At 39.1% G+C, this 18,456-nt stretch overlaps 1 protein-coding gene across 2 annotated transcripts in view; it reads left to right on the top strand.

Annotated features, from left to right (window-relative positions):
• Positions 1-18,456, top strand: part of ARHGAP10 (Rho GTPase activating protein 10) — a 367,040-nt gene that overhangs the window by 140,823 nt on the left and 207,761 nt on the right. For both annotated transcript variants that reach the window (XM_049905921.1, XM_049905919.1), the window contains exons 5-8: positions 865-966; positions 7,351-7,461; positions 9,203-9,307; positions 18,158-18,287. In XM_049905921.1, coding sequence (XP_049761878.1) covers positions 865-966; positions 7,351-7,461; positions 9,203-9,307; positions 18,158-18,287 — 448 coding nt within the window. The remainder of the gene's footprint in view (positions 1-864; positions 967-7,350; positions 7,462-9,202; positions 9,308-18,157; positions 18,288-18,456) is intronic.

Genomic DNA, 18,456 nt, shown 5'->3' with positions numbered 1-18,456 from the left:
GAGCCAGGGAGGATTTGAAGTTACTGGAAACATTCTGGCAGCCTGAGGAACATGGTGCGCTCCCATTGGTACTCAGGAGCGCTTATTGAATACTAGGTTGGCAAGCAGCTTTAGGGGAGATAGTTTATCTTCTTGGTATTTAAAAACTGGGTTTCTTGTTTTCTCGAAAAGCTTTATACTGAAAGAAAAGTGAATGCTATTTCTAGAAAGTACCTGAGATATGTTTGTAATATTAACCAAAGAGTCAGAATATGTCAGTATAATTTTAGGCCCTATTGGCCTACTGATGTATTTTCCAAATAGTATTATAAACCACTGGTAAAGTTTGAGAGAGTAGATACTCTTTCTGGTCACAGGGCCTTACTGTTGTGTTCATATGTGACCATTAGGGAAGATCTTTTCCAGAATGTTTTTTCCAACTGTGATTATTATTTTTTATCTAGAACAGAAATTATTCAATTTTAAATGAATTCCATTTCTATGCCAAAATCTGCTTTGAGTTTGCTGTCTTAAGCTATAAGTTCTATATGTTTTATTTTTTTTGTACATGACGGATGACTGACGTAGCATTAATTCTTAACACTGGTAAGTATGAAAAATAGAAAAATACCACAGGCTTAGAAAAAAGCCCATTAAAGGAAAAAAAAAGAAAAAAGTGACTCTTCAGTCCTATCGCTGTCTTAATGATTAATAAGCAGAGTCCTGGGAACAGATGTGTTTTTCAGATAACTTCATCACATTCAGTGATACTTTATTTTATTTTCAGATATTTTTCTTGTTTTGAGTCTCCCAGTGGATTAACAGTGTATGCTTTTTTATTTTTATCAGTTTAATCATAGTTGTCTGTGTTTTTCTGATTTGTAGGAAGAAAAAAAGAAGTTTGACAAAGAGACAGAAAAGAACTATAGCCTAATTGACAAACATTTGAACTTATCTGCGAAAAAGAAAGATTCACATTTACAAGAGGTATGTATCCTTTTTATTTTTCTTTTAATTTGTTTCTAAAATTTAATAAGCAATTCTTGTCTTTTTTTTTTTTGGAATATAGTTTTCTTTGGAAACTTTCCATCTAGTATTATACAGAGATGGGGAAAAATGAGCAGGCATCACCATAAATTAAGAAAAAAGACTTCTGTGGGTTAAGATATAAAATTATTAATGCATATTATAATGATTAATTCAATGTACGTTCATATTAGTAAAAACTTTGGTTCTGAGGTTTTTTTTTTTCACAGGAACGTTAATTTTAACCAGCATTACTGAAGAACAGATATATTATTTTTGGGACTAGACCCATTAATTGGCTTTCAAGATTTCTTGAAGAAATGAATTGAATTGAATAAGCTCTTATGCCATTTTGCTTTTATGTGAAGGCACCATTAATCCTCTTAACACTGAGGATTCAGGAAGTTCAGCTGCATTGGAAAGAGATTGCCTGTTTTACTTGGGTTAATGGACTCATTCATTTTTTTTTTTTTTTTTTGGTGGAGGGACCAATACGTAAGAAAAAAGAAATTAATGGTACCCCTCATTTTCTCTTTCTTTTCTAAATTCCTTGCCACTTCTTTTCAACCCATCATGCGCTTGAGTGTATACTCAGTTGTTTACAATACAGAATGTGTGCTGTCATTGAAAATAATGCCGTATGCAGTTGTTAGGGTCTTAGGCCAACCCACAAAACTGATTTTTAAGCACATAAGGAATCTGGGTATAAGATACTGCTGTAATATACACTTATTGTAGCATCATCAAAATGACACAGCATTGACTCTAGTATAAACCTGAGTATATTTAAATGTCAAATATTTAGTTACGAATCATATGTGTATGTATGTACATATGTATGTATTTGAGGCAGAAAGATGTGGCAGTCTGCTCCCATAAAGATTATAGCCTTGGAAACCTTACGGGACAGTTCTACTCTGTCCTATAGGGTCGCTATGAGTCAGAATTGACTCAACAGCAATGTTTTTTTTTTTTTCAGTCTTTATCCAGCAGTTTTCTGTCTCTGTTCTCCCGTATCTCTACTTTTAGGTATCTTGGAGAGGATAGTTTTTAATTTCCCTCAGTTAATTTCCACCTCCACTTCACTGTTTGACTAAGCATTTCATTCTACAAGTTGCTTAGGCAAAATCTTGAAGTCATCCTTAGCCCTTTTCTCTCACACCTTAAATCCAGTCCATCAGCATATGCCTTCTTTATTCAGAATATACCTAGAATATGGCCACTTCTTATGACCTCCATCACTACCACCCTGGTCCAGGACGCCAGCTGTATCTCTAAGGTGGATTATTTTCAAGGCCTCCTAACTCGTCTCCCTATTTCCACCATTGTATTCCTACAGTTTATTTTCTGCACGGCAACCAGTGATCCTTCATGTCACACTTCTCCAAACTCTCCTAATGGTTACCTCTAGAGGCCCATAGAACCGTATATGATAGTGCTCACCCTGACCATCGGCCCAGCCACACTGGCTGCCTCCATCAGGCGGGACTGGGATAAACACACTCCTCACTCAGGGCCTTTGTGTTTGTTTTTCTTTTGCCAAGTTTGCTTTCAGCCCAGATGCATGTGGCTCACTCCTTCAGATACTTCAGGGCACTACTCCAGGGTCACCTTATTAAAAAAGCTTTCCCTGACCATCTTATTTAGAATATCCCCCTTACTCTGCTTTATTTCTTTTTCATACTTTTTTTTTTGCATTATTTATTGATTTTTTATTGTGCCGTAGGTGAAAGTTTACACTAAATTTAATTTCTCATGCAGTAATTTATACACATATTGTTATGTGACATTAGTTGCAATCCCTACAATGTGACAGCACACTCCCCCTTTCCACCCCAAGTTTCTTGTGTCCATTCAACCAGTTCCTATCCGTGGCTGCCTTCTCATCCTGCCTCCAGACAGGGGCCATCCATCTGGTCTCATGCATCTGATTAAACTAAGATACACATGCTTTCCAAGTATCATTTTATGTTTTATAGTCCAGTCTAATCTTTGTCTGAAGAGTGGGCTTTGGGAATGGTTTTAGTTCTGGATTATCAAAGTGTCCAGGGGCCATGGCTTTGGGGTTTCCTCCAGTCTCAGTCAAACCATTAAGTCTGGTCTTTTTACATGAATTTGAGTTCTGCTCCACACTTTTCTCCCACACCAAAGACACAATGAAAATATGAGCCCAAGAGAAAGAGGGAGCCACATAAACCAGAGACTCTATTAGCCTGAGACTGGAAGAACTAGGTGATGCCCAGTTACCACCAATGACTGCCCTGACAGGGAACACAACAGAGAATCCCTGATAGTGCAGGAGAAAAGTGGGATGCAGACCTCACATTCTCATTAAAAGACCAGACTTAATGTTCTGACTGAGTCTGGAGGGACCCTAGAGGTCATGGCCCCCGGACTCTCTGTTAGCCCAAAACTAAAATTACTCTCAAAGCCAACTCCTCAGACAAAGATTACACTGGATTATAAGACATAAAATGCTACTGGTGAGGAGTGAGCTTCTCGGCTCAAGTAGACACATGAGACTATGTGGGCAGCTTCTGTCTGGAGGCGAAATGAGAAGGCAGAGGGGGTAGGAGCTGGTTGAATGGATACAGGAAATACAGGGTAGAGAGAAGGAATGTGCTGTCACATTGTAGGGAGAGCAGCTAGGGTCATATAAAAATGTGTGTATAAATTTTTGCATGAGAGACTGACTTGAATTGTAAACTTTCACTAAAGTACACACACACACACACACAAAAAAAGAGTGTGGTGATGGAGATTGACCAGCAATGTGAGGGTAGTTGCAGTAGCAAGAACAACCAGGAGAATCAGCTAAGAGACAAAACTGATGTGGTAAATCTGACCCTAATAAATTAACACACATTGGTGAGGATGTGGAGAAACTGGAATCTTTATGCTTTGCTGGTGGGAGTGTAAGATGGTGTAGCTGCTGTGGAAAACAGTTCGACAGTTCCTCAAAACTTAAACACAGAGTTACCTTACCATGTAACCCAACAATATAACCAAGAGACTTGAAATCAGGGACACCAACAGAGACGTGTACACTCATGTTCATTGCAGTGCTATTCACAGTAGTCAGAAGGTAGATACAGCCCAAGTGTCCGTCAGCAGATGAGTGGACAAACAAAAGTGGTATATCCATATAATAGAATGTTATCCAGCCATAGCCGATTCCGACTCATAGTGACCCTATAGGACAGAGTAGGACTGCCCCATTGAGTTTCCAAGGAGTGCCTGGCGGATTTGAACTGCTGACCCACTGGTTAGCAGCCGTAGCACTTAACCACTGAGAGAAATAAAATTCTGATACATGCTGTAACATGGATAAACCTTGAGAACACAATGCTGAGTGATATGAGTCAGACACAAAAGGACAAATATTGATGATCCCACTTATATGAAATATCTAGAATAGGTAAATCTAGAAAAGAGACAGAAGTTGGTTGATTAGTGGTTACCAGGGACGGGGGTGGGGAAGAGGGAATGGGAGCCATTGCTGAAGGAGCACTGAGTTTCTGTGTGGGGTGATGTAAAACTTTTAGAAACGGATAGTGGTCGCGGTAGCACAACATCTGAACGTAACTAATGTCACTTAATAGTACACGAAAAAATGGTTAAAACGGTGAACTTTCTATGTATATTTCATCACAATTAAAACTAAAAATGTGAGCCTGGTATAATTTTCTTGAAGAACCTTTCCTTATAAGCGTAAAACAAAGGAAGCATCCTTAACTCATCATGTCTTCATTTTATTAAATACTGAATGAAATTACATTGTTTTTGAGGAAAATTGCAGGTATTAAATGATTGGAGCTGAATTGTCAAACTAGTGCATAGAAACACAAAGATAACATAAAATTTTGAGGTGTTTTAGGCAGACTTTTTATTTTGGGTTAGTAATACTCTTATTTAGGCATTATTTGACTTAAAAAAAGCATTGGGCATTAAAAAAACATCTTACAACATGTTAGATAAATACTTTTCAGAGTGAAATTACCCAGATCAGGAAGAATATGACACAGTGACTTCTAATTCTTTCCCCACTCTGCCTCTTAGGAACCAAGGGTGAATTATCCAAAAGATAAGGTAAGCATGGTGCTTACCTTGCTTACCAGATCACTGTAGTGAACATGTGAAATTGTTCACTACAGATTAGTCAGTAAGCACAAGTAAACCCGTGATTACCTTGCTTACTGAGTCATCCGCCCCCACTTAAAAAACAAAAACAAAAACCCCATTGCCCTCAAATCAATTCTGACTTATAGCAACCCTAGAGGACAGAGTAGATCTGCCCCATAAGGTTTCCAAGGAGCAGCTGGGGGATTGAAACTGCTGACCTTTGGTTAGCAGCTGAGCTCTTAACCACTGTACCACCAGGGCCCCTGTTAGGAACTGTAATTTTGAAAAGAGGCTTGATTTTGTAGGAAGGTGCTGTGAGATTGGGAGAGAGACGAGTGCCAGCCATATCTAGAAGCAGAATAAATGTGAAATTGTTCACTACAGATGACCTGGTAAGCAAGGTAAGCATCGTGCTTACCTTGCGTATTGGATAATCTGCCCCTGTTAGGAACTCTGTGCATCTCTCTTAGTTTCTTTCTAGTTAGACAAGGTAAGCTGGAACCTTTTCTGGAATGGCCTCCTGACCAGCTGGTGCCCTCTTCACTCCCAGAGGATCAGACGGTGCAAGGGCTCAGGAGATGACTACCTGCAGATGGGCTTCAAGCCTGCATCTGCCTGTAGAAGCCAGGTTCTTGAGACGGTTCCACTCCTCAGCTGCTGCCATCACTCACTGTGTGCCGAGGTCACTGTAATTTCCCAGCCTTCTCACTCAGGCAAGGAGCCCTGGTGGCACAACGGTTAAACACTTGGCTGCTAACTGAAAGAAAGTTTGGTGGTTTAAACCCACTAGGTGCTCCATGGGAGAAAGATCTGGTAATCTGCTCCGGGAAAGATTACAGCCCAGGAAACCCTATGGGGCAATTCTACTCTGTTATATTGGGGTCTCTATGAGTCAGAATCAACTCAAAGGCACGTAACAACAACTCGCTCAGGTAGACTTCATTCTTGGAAGATTTGTTAATTGAAATGGTGTTTCTATGATTTTTTAAAAATAATCTTTCCTTTTAAAAAATTTTTGGTATATGTACATAGATATATAACAAGTATCACTTTAAGGACTAAGGTACACCTGACCGAAGCCATGGTGTTTTCAATTGCCTTGCAAACCAAACCAAACCCACTGCCATTGAGTTAATTCCGACTCATAGTGACCCTATAGGACAGAGTAGAACTGCCCCATAGAGTTTCCAAGGAGCACCTGGCGGATTAGAACTGCCAGCCTCTTGGTTAGCAGCCAGGATTTCCTCATATGCATGCAAAAGCTGGGCAATGAATAAGGAAGACCTAAGAAGAACTGATGCCTTTGAATTGTGGTGTTGGCGAAGAATATTGACTATACATACCGTGGACTGCCAAAAGAACGAACAAATCTGTCTTGGAAGAAGTACAGCCAGAGTGCTTCTTAGAGCCAAGGATGATGAGACTTCATCTTAAATACTCTGGACATGTTATCAGGAGGGATCAGTTCCTGGAGAAGGACATCATTCTTAGTAAAGTAGAGGGTCAGCGAAAAAGAGGAAGACCCTCAATAAGGTGGATTGACACAGTGGCTGCAACAGTGGGTTCAAGCGTAGCAATCATCGTGCGGATGGTGCAGGACCAGGCAGTGTTTCATTCTGTTGCTCATAGAGTCACTAGAAGTTGGACTCGACAGTACCTAACAACGACATATGTAACAAATTGTTCGCCTTTTCAACATTCTTTATGTGTACAGTTCAGTGACATTAGTTATGATGTTGTCCAGGCATTACCATTATCCATTTCCAAATTTTCCCATCACCTTTAGCAGAAGTTCAATGGTGTTTATGTGATTTTGATTTTATTTATGTAGTTAAACCTAATTATGTGTCAGTTGTGGTTGGGGTAAGTTTTTCAAGAATAGAGCTTTGGCGTCTGGTCTATAATCCTTTGGGATCAATCTCATCATATAGAACAGGGATTGGCAAACTTTTTATGTAAAGAGTCAGATAGTAAATATTTTAGGCTTTTGTGGACCATAAGGTCTCCGTGGCAACTATTCAGTTCCTCTTTTGTAGCAGGAAAGTAGCTATAGATGATACATAAACAAATGGACATGGCTGTGTTCCAATACAACGTTGTTTACAAAAAAAACCCAGACAGTGGGCTATATTTGGTTCATGGGCTGTAGTTCTCTGACCCCTAAGATAAAGTATCATTTCTCACTATCTCCAGTTTGACCGTGCCTCAATTATTTTCACATAGGCAGATATCCAAGTGGAGCAAAATCGGCAACACTTTTATGAGTTATCTCTTGAATACGTATGTAAGCTTCAGGAAATCCAAGAAAGAAAGAAGTTTGAGTTCGTGGAACCTGTGAGTATCATGGCAAATTAATCTGCCAGTAGATTTTTGCGATGTAATAGAAATATTTTCCTTCCTAGATCCAATTTTTGGACCTCAGCGTAAAGGAAGTCATCATAAGTTATAAAGGATGGGCACAGATAGCCATGAAGTCAAGGAATTACCTCTGAAGTAGTGGTTCTCAGCTTATTTGCCCAGCAGCATGTAATGAATAGTATTCTCGTTGCTATGTGTTCTCAAGGATTCTACATCAGGTGCTGTTTCTGCCATCCTAGCTGTAGCACCACCCTTAAAAAGAAAAAAGAAAAACCTCTCTGGGAGAAATTGTGTTAGAATGTGAATGAGGATTTATGGGATAACCTTAGTTCTGTACCAGTTTGTTTCTAAAGCAAGCATATCTGTCTAAACTTTGGTACTTTGAATAATTATTGGTAACAAATTCTTTCTTACAACTTAAAATGCTTATGGCAACTTAAGCTGAGAACCAGTATGTATAATACTTGAAATATTTTGTGATTTCTTTGTATTTATTTTAGAAATACAAGACTTTTGTTTGTGTTTATATGAATATTTTCAAATAGCTTTATGTATGTCTTCTGAGTCAAATTGTAAAGTGTATCTCATACAGTGGGCCCGTTGTATAAAAAGAAACCAAGAAACACTGGAATACATGACACTTAAGATTCATTTTTTACCTTTATATAGACTTTTTGTGTGTGATATTTTTAACAACTTGAGATACAGTAATTTACCTCTTGTGTGTGTGATTTTGAGAAATGAAAAATTAAAGGATTGATGATTAAAATAAAAAATTAGCATCTGTGAAGCTATGGTCTAAATCTTCTTAACACTTATTTTTATGTGAAGTTACAATGGCCTACATTTATTGAGCATTTACGAGACATTTTTTCTAAATACAGTGCTCGCTCATTTATTCCATGCAGTAACTTAATGAGTAGATATTTTTATTACCGCACATAGTAAATAATGAAATTAGAGGAAGTTTCAGTAATTTGCCCAAAGTCACATAACAAGTTACTTCTGAAGTTAGGAATTGCCTTGAGCTGGCCGTCTGACGTCAGAGCCCCAAACTCCTAACCATTGTACTACACTGCATTCTGAAGAGAATGAATTTCAGAGCTTCGTTAGCTCTGACCTGAAATCACTTTTGCTCATTTCAGATTTACTTGGGTTTGGGGCAGAGCAGCTGCCCTCTAATCAAGAGAGCAGGGTTAGACTTAATTACAGCCCTGCTTCTGCCCCAGGCAAGTCACTGAACACCTTGTCAACAAACAGGGGGGCTGCACCACACCCTGCAACAACAGAAGGGATGTCATTGGAGAGCGCCTTTGGCTCTTTGATTCATTGATTTCGCTTTTTATAGAATGTATGGACCTTCAGTGATAAGGCTTCAATTATACATGAAAATAGTGATTCTCTTGATTAAAGAGAACAAATGGATGATTTCAAATTTCATTTCTCCCATATAAAAAGAATTTTTTTTTTTCTCTTTAAAAACTGGCTAATGGTTCTGATATTTAAGGGGAAAAAAATCACGTATTCTTCATTTTCTCTAAGGGCCCACTTGTAAATAATGTGCAGTTTGACTCAGCTGACTATGAGTGACTTCCTTTTAATTATTGTACTTTAATAGGATAACCATGAGATGAGGGGGGAAATGCTTCACTGTTTTTCTCCCCCCGCCCCCCGGAGATTTTCCTGTGCTAATGCCACTTTTTCTCCTTTGTCTTAGATGCTGTCATTTTTTCAGGGAATGTTCACTTTCTATCATCAGGGCCATGAACTTGCCAAAGACTTCAATCATTACAAAATGGAACTACAGATTAACATTCAGAATGTAAGGAAATTGGAAAGCTTTCTGGTATAGAGAGATGTATTTTTGACCTATTTAATGTACAGAAAGTCTTACAATAAGACAACCGAGCTGTTGGTACTGAGAAACTAAGGATACGTCGCCACCTTCTGGTCAATTCGCGGAGTAGCAGATTGGTCTCCAGGTAGTTGAGGATCCGGAAATTCTGCCACCTGGTGGCTGTTCCTGTTCTTTCTGAGACAGTCCGAAGGATAAGCTTTGCATGTGTTTTTTTTTTTTTTTTAGTGCGTGAAAACAGACAAAAGAGCATTCTACTTTAGACTTCAGGCATTTAAATTACAATCACCTACATGTCTTCCCTGTTAACTGTCTTTCTTGTTTTTATTTCCAGTTACTTATGGTTAAGTGAAATTTCTTCCCTATATGTTTTGGATGTTTATGAATATATTGGGCGTTCACAGTTGAGATTGGTTTTTATGATTTTCCTTTGGAAAACCAAGGACCTTTATCAGATCTTGAAAAAACAGATTCAGGAGAACTTATCTCTAAAATGGTATATGTATGTGATTTTGATTAGAAAATGACAGATGTTTTTCCTCACATCATTTTAATTGCAGGTGACCTCATTAAAAAACTGTTAAAGATAACGTTTGGCACCATTTGAGCCCTTGCTAGAAGTCTAGCTTGATAACTTTGTAACAAACTCAAAGCATCTATTGAGGACACACAAGTAGAAGCATGGGCGTCTCTGTGGTGTCTGCTCCCTGCTCTTCATTTTCTTGTAAACTCAGAAATTGAGGATCGATGGCTTTGGCATAGATTTTTTTTTTTTTCCTCTAAGGCTTTCGTGTAGTTCCCTAAATTTGGGAATATTGGAAATATAGATAATGTAACATCTTTTTTTTTTGTAATTTATGTGTCAAACTTTTGATTTGTAGATTGTTTGGACATTCAGCTGGGTTACTGTTAGAGACCTTGGTTAGTTCGATTTTTGTTGTTATGATCCTAAGACCAGTGGAAAGAGTTATATGTGGTGTGACTCCAGTGTAACAGAAGTTTAAAAAATACCAAAACGTGTATACAGATTATTTCCCTTCACCTCAAAATTGTCCCTGCAGGGAGTAGAATACTTAGTCTGATGATGCTGTGATTTTTCAGGATGCTTTTCTAGGTAGCAAAACATGGCGTTGTAAAAAGACCATTAGGTAGGTAGTTTAGAAGATTATAATCTTGCTTTTTTCCCCTCTTTTCACTGACTGTATAACTTGTGGAAAGTTGCTTTTTCTGTCTGGATATAATATGTCTTTAAGTGCTGGACTGGCCTGAATGAGAAGCTCCAGGCAGGACTGACTACATTATTTGTAGGACCTAGTGCAAAATGAAAATGAGGGGCCCTTTGTTAAAAAATTATTAAGAATTTTAAGACGGTGACAGCGGAGAATTGAACCCAGCGTGAGGACCTTCTGAGCACAGGACCCTGGATGGCTGCAGAGGTCACATGCTCGTAAAGGCAGCCCTGCCTCTGGGTCTAATGGGTGGGGGCCTGAGAGTTACTGGGGGCTTTCAGGAAACTGTCAACCCACAGCTTGCATATGCGTGGGCATACATTTGTAGCACACCTCGGGGGGATGTATACTAGCAGCTTTACCTTACATAAACCAAAATAATTTCAGAGAGATTGAATAATTAGATGTGAAAAAACAATACTCAGTGATAAAAAATCTCATAAGCAAAACTTGTAGAGAAGTAATCATTGGAAAATGTTTCACAAAATGACCAGGTTCACATCCTTAATATTTTAAGAACTTACACATAGATAATAACGTCCGTTCCTGTAGAAAAATGGACAAAGAACGAGTTACTGCAGAAAACCTTTTTCTGTAGCCTTTGAAACTTACCTGGTAAATTTCCCTGAATCCTCAGTTTCTTCTCTAAATATTCCTTTCACTTTGTTTGAGTTGTTTCTGAGCCCACTGCTGCTCAGGCAGCCTTCTCAGATAGAGGCTGTTTTTCCTCTCCATCTCACTTTCAGTATTGAGATCACCTGATCTCAATGTCGTCTTTGCTCCCAATTTTTGCTTTTAAGTAATTATTTTTGCTTAAAATACCAGCACCTTGGAAACATGTCGCTTATCCTGTATCATCCGCTATTCCTCAGTGTTGCTGTACTTTACTTATTTCTTGGCCATCCTTCTTTTACCCTAGTGATGTCAGTTTTGAGCCCATTAAAGGAAAAATGTTGCCTGCATAAAACTACGTATTGCTGAAAAATCTCAGTTATATGTTATTTTCTATGCAATGTTTATTAGTATATTTAAGGAAATATCAAAAAATGTTAACACTGTAAGGCAGTATGAAAGCAGTGGGGATTCAGTGGTAGAATTCTCATCTTCCATGTTGGAGACCTGGTTTGATTCCTGGCCAGTGCACCTCCAGTGCAGCCACCCCAACTGTCAGTGGGGGCGTGCTGTTGCTCTGTGATAAACGGGCTTCAGCGGAGCTTCCAGACGGAAACAGACTAGGAAGAAAAGCCCGAGGATCTCCTTCTGAAAATCAGCCAGTGAAAATGCTATGGATCTCAATGGTTTGATCCCATTGTGTACTGGGTGGGTTGCCATGAGTCAGGGACCGGCTCAATGGCAGGTAACAACAACATAAGGCAATATACCCAAACCGTAGGCAGTCGGCTTTCTTAAAGATTACAGCCTTGGAAACCCTATGGGGCAGTTCTACTCTGTCCCATAGCATCGGTAGGAGTCGGAATCGACTTGACGGCAATGGGTATGGTTTTTGGTGATATAAAGAAATATACCCAAATGTTAAAGTTTAATGATCTCTGGACTATAGCATTATAAATAATTTTGGTCAACTTTTTAGTAATTTGTTATTTTAAAAAATTAATAGCAAAACTATTTTATAATTAGAAAAAAGGTAAACTTTATTTAAAAACCTTTTTTTCCCCATCTAGCTATACTTTTTCTATTGTAAACGTGATGAAGTTTTTTTTTCTTTTTTTGAGAAATTCAGTCTTCATCAATTTTTTGAGAAATTCAATCTTCATCAATTTCTATAATCTAGAATAATAAATGGAAAGCAAAAAAGTAGCAAGATGACTTTTAGAAAATACATTTTTCAGAAGGATCTAAATTACATCAAAATTGAAGATATTTAAAAAATTAATTTTAATTTCTCTGATCTCTATCCCCAAAAGGATGTGGGGAGACTAGGATAGAAATCTTATTAGAAGGAAATTATAACATTAGGAATTTTAAGATTCAAATAGCATCTCTAAGAGATACTAAAAATGGTTAAGAAGAGTTAAAGAATATGAGAGCATATTTTTGTTAAAATGTTAAGTGAGAGAAGTAGAATACCACAATGATCAACTATGTTATTAAAAAAAAGAGAGATTAGAAGCAATCACATCAAAATGTGACAGTGGTTATTGCTGAATGGCAGATTTATGGCCAACTTTTATCTTTTTTATACTTTTTTTTTTTTGCCCAAAGAACAGAACTATTTGAGATCTTCCCCTCCCTGTTTTCTAGTGATATGGATTACATTTACAGTCTAACATTATTAAAGGATATCTTTATATGCAACTAGAATCTAGAATTAGAAATTGCTAGATTCTGCATTCTACTTTTTTTGTGTTCAAATGAAAAAATGTAGTTTTCTGTCTGTCTTAGTTATCTAGTACTACTGTAACAGAAATACCACAAGTGGATGACTTTAACAAACAGAAATTTATTTTCTCACAGTTCAGGAGACTAGAAGTCTGAATTCAGGGTGCTGGCTTGAGGGGAAGTCTTTCTCTGTTGGCTCTGTAGGAGGGTCCTTGTCTCATTTGAGCTTCTGCTTCTAAGTGATCTTCACCTGGCTTGGCATGTCTCTTCCCCCATCTCCGCTTACTTGCTTGCTTGTTTAATCTCTTTTATATCTCAAAAGAGATTGACTCAAGATACACCCTACACTAATCCTTCCCCAATAACATAAGAAACACAACCCATTCACAAATGGAATTATAACCACAGGCAGAGGTTAGGATTTACAACACATATTTTGGGGGAACAGAATTCAATCCATATCATTCCACTCTTTGACCCCTCAAAATTCATGTCTTTGCCACATGTAAAACACATTCACCCTATTATGTCATTCCAAAAGTCTTAAATAAACTCTAAGTCCAAAATTTCCTATTTTGAATCATCTAAATCACATACGGGTGAGACTTTACGTGTATTCCATCCTGGGGCAGAATTCCTTTTCATCAGTGAACCTGTGAAATCTAGACTACAAATTATCTGTTTCCAAAGTACAATGGTGGAACGGGCACAAGGTAGACATTTCCATTACAAATGAGAGAAATTGGAGAGAAAGAAGGGATAATGGGCACCAAACCAAAAAACCAAACCCATTGCCATCTAGTTGATTCTGACTCATAACGACCCTATAGGACAGAGTAGAACTGTCCCATAGGGTTTCCAGGAGGCAGCTGGTGGATTAGAACTGCTGACCTTTTTTTGTAGGCAGCAAAGCTCTTAATCACTGCGGCACCAGGGCTCCATTGGGCACCAAGCAAGTCTAAACCCCAGAAGAACAATTTATATTACCTCTCAAGGCATTCTCTCAGACCATCTGGGCAATGTCTCTGCCCTCCAGACTCTGGGTATTGGCCATGCCCCCTGGATTCTGGGTGGAAGCCCCTCGGCTTTGGGCTTTAGCCCTGCCTTCCATGCCCACTGGAATGGCAACTGTGCTCTGTCAGCTTTGGGCTGCCCCATTCTTCTTACCTTTGGGCATGGCAGCCCACCCCCTTAGGATTAGGCAGCAGCCTCATATGAAGATCTGACTCTTAAACCTAGGAGGCTCTGGCTCCACCTTTTGAAACCAATGCATCCCTGCTTCCTGTGCTCCTTCCAGTGGTTCTGCTGATCTCGGAGCTGCTCCAAGGATGATTCTTTTCTTCTCTTGGAGGATAACAGATGTAGCTCCTTTGGTCTGTTTCTTGCCTGTAGAATTCCAAGAAGCAGACAGTGTTCTTTCCTTCCGTTCTCTCTCTGACCCCTTCAGTTTGAGCTGATGGGTTTTCGGCTATGGTAGTTGGTTGGACCTGTCAGTCACAGGCTTAATCTCTATAACAAAAGATGGTGTAGCCACATCCTTCATGAAGATTCTGGTACACATGTCCTTAGTTTGTACAATAGAATTTTCCAAATCTTTAAACTTGTTTCTTATGTTGCACAGTTCATTTTTAATTCCATCTCTTTCCTCTCTCATTTTACTCTAAGTAGCAAGGATAAACCACACGACCACTTTAAGGTCGTGCTTAGAAATTTCCTCAGCTAAGTATCTAAGTTCATCATTTACAAGTTCTACCTTCCACCAAACATTGGAACATAATTCAGACAAGTCCTTTGTCATCACCCTTCTTCTATTGTCCAGTCACATGTTCATCATTTTCTTTTAAAACCTCACCAGAAGCACATTGAATACCCATACTTATAGCAACATTCTGTTACTGGTGCCATGTGTATTCTCTAAGAGAACAGAGACTCCCTCTATAGCTCTTCTCACTGCCTTCTGAGCCGTCATCAGAATCGTCTCTGATGTCCATAATTCTGCCCACAGTCTCTTCAAGGCAGTCTAGCCTTTTATTATTAAAACATCTGTTGCCGTTGAGTCGATTCTGACTCATAGTGACCCTATAGGACAAAGCAGAACTGCCTCATAGGGTTTCCAAGGAGTGGCTGGTAGATTCGATCTGCTGACCTTTTGATTGGTGGCTGAACTCTTAACCACCGAGTCGCCAGGGCTCCTCTTAGTTATCTAGTGCTACTGTAATAGAAATACCACAAGTGGGTAGCTTTAACATTCAGAAATGTATTTTCTCACAGTTTAGGAGGCTAGAAGTCTGAATTCAGGGTGCCAGCTCTAGGGGAAGGCTTTCTCCCCCTGTTGGATCTGAAGGAAGGGCCTTGTTTCTTTGAGCTTCTGCTCCTGCACGATCTTCACGTGGCTTGGCATGTCTCTTCCCCTATCTCTGTGTACTCGCTTGCTTGTTTAATCTCTTTTATATCTCAAAAGAGATTGACTATACCCTACAGTAGTCCTGCCTTATTAACGTATCAAACAACTCATTCATAAATGGGATTATAACCACAGGTAGATGTTAGGGTTTACAACATATGTCTTTTTGGGATACGGTTCAACCCATAACACTCTCCAGCTCATAATTTATCAAAACCTGGTACATTTAAAAAATAGCTAAGCCTTCCCTTCCTGTCTTCTCTTCCTTGTGTGGTACAGAGACAGTAGCACCTGAGGAAAGGAGGCAGTGAGGGGCAGGGGCCCCTGCATGGAAGCTTCTGCAGCAGGGAAAGTGAGGTGGTGGTGATGGGGCAAAGGTGTGATCATCAGAGGCGGCTCAGGTGCTTCGGAGATTGAGCAACATAAGTCAATATATGGAGGATAATGGAGCCAAGTTTCTCCCTTCTGAGAAGAAATTTCCACATTTGGAAAAGAGTAGGCTGGATATAACCCTGACGTATTGTCTTACAATTGGATTTGTTAGTATGACATCATGATTTTTTAAAAATATATAGATACAGATGTAATGATATATGTATATGTTTATGTATGTAAAAATGTATATGTGCCTCGGAAGAAAGGCTTGGAGATCTACATCTGAAAGATCATAGCCATTGAGAACCCTGTGGAGTGCAGTTCTACTCTACACACTTGGGGTTACCATGAGTAGAAATTGACTTAATGGTGTGGCAACTGTTTTTTTTTTTTTCTTTGGTATGCATATGTGCATATACTTTCTAACTCTGCTGAGAAGACCTAATGACAATGATATCCCTTTAGCTATGAGCACACTGTGCCCAGATCTTGCTTTCCAATTACTGCCTTCCACTAAAAAGAACCAAGAGCTCCTTTGCAGAAATGACTGATTCCAGGGCTGGGATAGTAGAAGTGTAAGCTGAGCCTGGGACACTTTTTTTGTATCAGAAAGTAAGGATTGCTCAAGGAATTATAGAGGCATGTTGAAACACATAGGAGCTGGTTGAAGAGGCTTCCACTGCTCAAGTCTAGGACAATTTGAACGTAAATGATGCGAGTATTGGATGCAACCTATTGGATTAAATAAGAGAGAGAGAGAGAGTTTGTGTCTGTGTGTGTGAGAGAGAGAGACATGTATACATCTATAGCACATGTATATGGAGCCCTGGTAGCGAAGTGGTTAAGAATTCAGCTGCTAACCGAAAGGTCGGCGATTTGAATCTACCAGCTGCTACTTGGAAACCCTATGGGGAAGCTCTGCTCTATCCTATAGAGTCTCTAGGAGTTGGGATGGATTCTGGTTAGTGTATGTATGGTATATACAGAGAGAGAGAGACAGGGACTGAAAGAGAGAGAGAGAGAGGGTTAGGAGGGGAATCTCAGCAAAGTGACACAGAAGGTAAGGAAATCAGGGTGTAATCAGGATAAAGATGGGGGCCTTAAGCACCGCAGATAGGAGAGATGGGAAGAAGAGAGGGGACTGTCCATCAGCAAATGAATTCCATTCTCTTTGTAGCCCTGTAATTTCTTAAAAGTAGGTAAACAGATTTTTTGGTGTTTTACTCTCAGTTTGTGTATAAAGTAAGTCTCTACAGATAAGTTTTCCCCTTTACAATCTACCTTTATCAGACTAAAAAAATGTACCATTCTACCATTTTTCTGCTCTCAGGACCCTTAGTAACCCCTTTTCATTGTAGAGAGGAGAGAAATTTCAATAAAAATTTTTCATCTCAGCTCCTCCACAGATTCGCATCAGCAGTTTTTTGGTATTAATGCAATTATTTTAGCGTCTGGGTGAAAGAAATGTCTAAGATCCTGGTGGTGCTGACTCTGCACAGTTTCCTTGGTAATCTTGTCACTTCACCTTCCACGTACATTTTCAGTACAGCCGCCATCTGACAGGTATAGGCAGACTGAGTTTCCTGGGTTTCAGAAATATGATTTGTGTCTTCTGATATCAAAGATATTATTTGTATTAGGTTGAGGGTTTTTTTCCCCCCTTTTTCTTCTGAGAAGAAATGTCATTTTCAAGTGCAATTACCATTTCCTAAAAAAACTGACAGTCATGTTTATTAGTTTACAAAGAAGAATTAAGTTGTTCATGTTCCCAGTACTTAGCCATGTGGCTAGTATAATAGTAACAAGTTCGATCAGGTTGCTTATTGCACAGGGAAGACTTCCCAGACAGATATTTTGTGATCTAATTGTTTTAAATCTAAGATTTAGTGATAGCGTGAGCCCTGAAGGCAAGCATTCTTACACTGAATAATAGAATTATTCTTGATGTTAGAAAGCTTTAAAAGTAAATTGCCTGTAGTTACACTGGCTTACCACTAATTTTTGTTTCTTTGAGAATCTGAGTAAGAAGATACTCTGGAAAGAATGGGGTTGTGTTGAGAAGTTTATAGAAAAAACTGAAAAAAACCCTGAAACCTGTTACTTTTGGGTCGATTCTGACTCCTAGTGACCCTTTAGGACAGAGAACTGTCCCACAGGATTTCCAAGGAGCGGCTGGTGGATTCCAATGCCAACCTTTTGGTTAGCAGTCAATCTCTTAACCACTGCTTAAATTTTGGATCCCTGGTGGTGCAATGGTTAGGTGTTCAGCTGCTGATCAAGAGGTTGGGAGTTCAAATTCACCAGCCACTCCTTGGAAACCCTATGGAACAGTTCTGCTCTGTCCCACAGGGTCGCTATGAGTTGGAATTGCCTTGACAGCAACGGGTTTTATAGTTATGTAGAGATTTAAAAATGTGAATAAAAAAACTTATGTGAGAACTTAAAAATTATGTTTTTCATCCATTTCAGACGCGGACTCGTTTTGAAGGAACCAGATCAGAAGTGGAAGAGCTCATGAACAAAATCAGACAGAATCCCAAGGACCAGAAGCGAGCGAGTCAGTTCACAGCAGAAGGCTACCTTTATGTGCAGGAAAAAAGTAAGGGGCCCTCAGACAGTGCACGAATGATTCAACTTTCAAATTATTCTAAAACTCTGCTATTCTTATTATAGTTACCATGACATTTTTGGAGTAATGATTCCTACCACTTTCTTTGCCCCCTCCTCTCCTAGGAGGTTGGGGGAAGTGGTGGTTCAGTGATAAAATT

This window comes from Elephas maximus, chromosome 13, assembly GCF_024166365.1.
Source record: "Elephas maximus indicus isolate mEleMax1 chromosome 13, mEleMax1 primary haplotype, whole genome shotgun sequence".
NCBI classification, from domain to species: domain Eukaryota; kingdom Metazoa; phylum Chordata; class Mammalia; order Proboscidea; family Elephantidae; genus Elephas; species Elephas maximus.
Note: the sequence above shows the minus strand (reverse complement) of the source record. Positions and strands in the feature narration are given on the sequence as shown.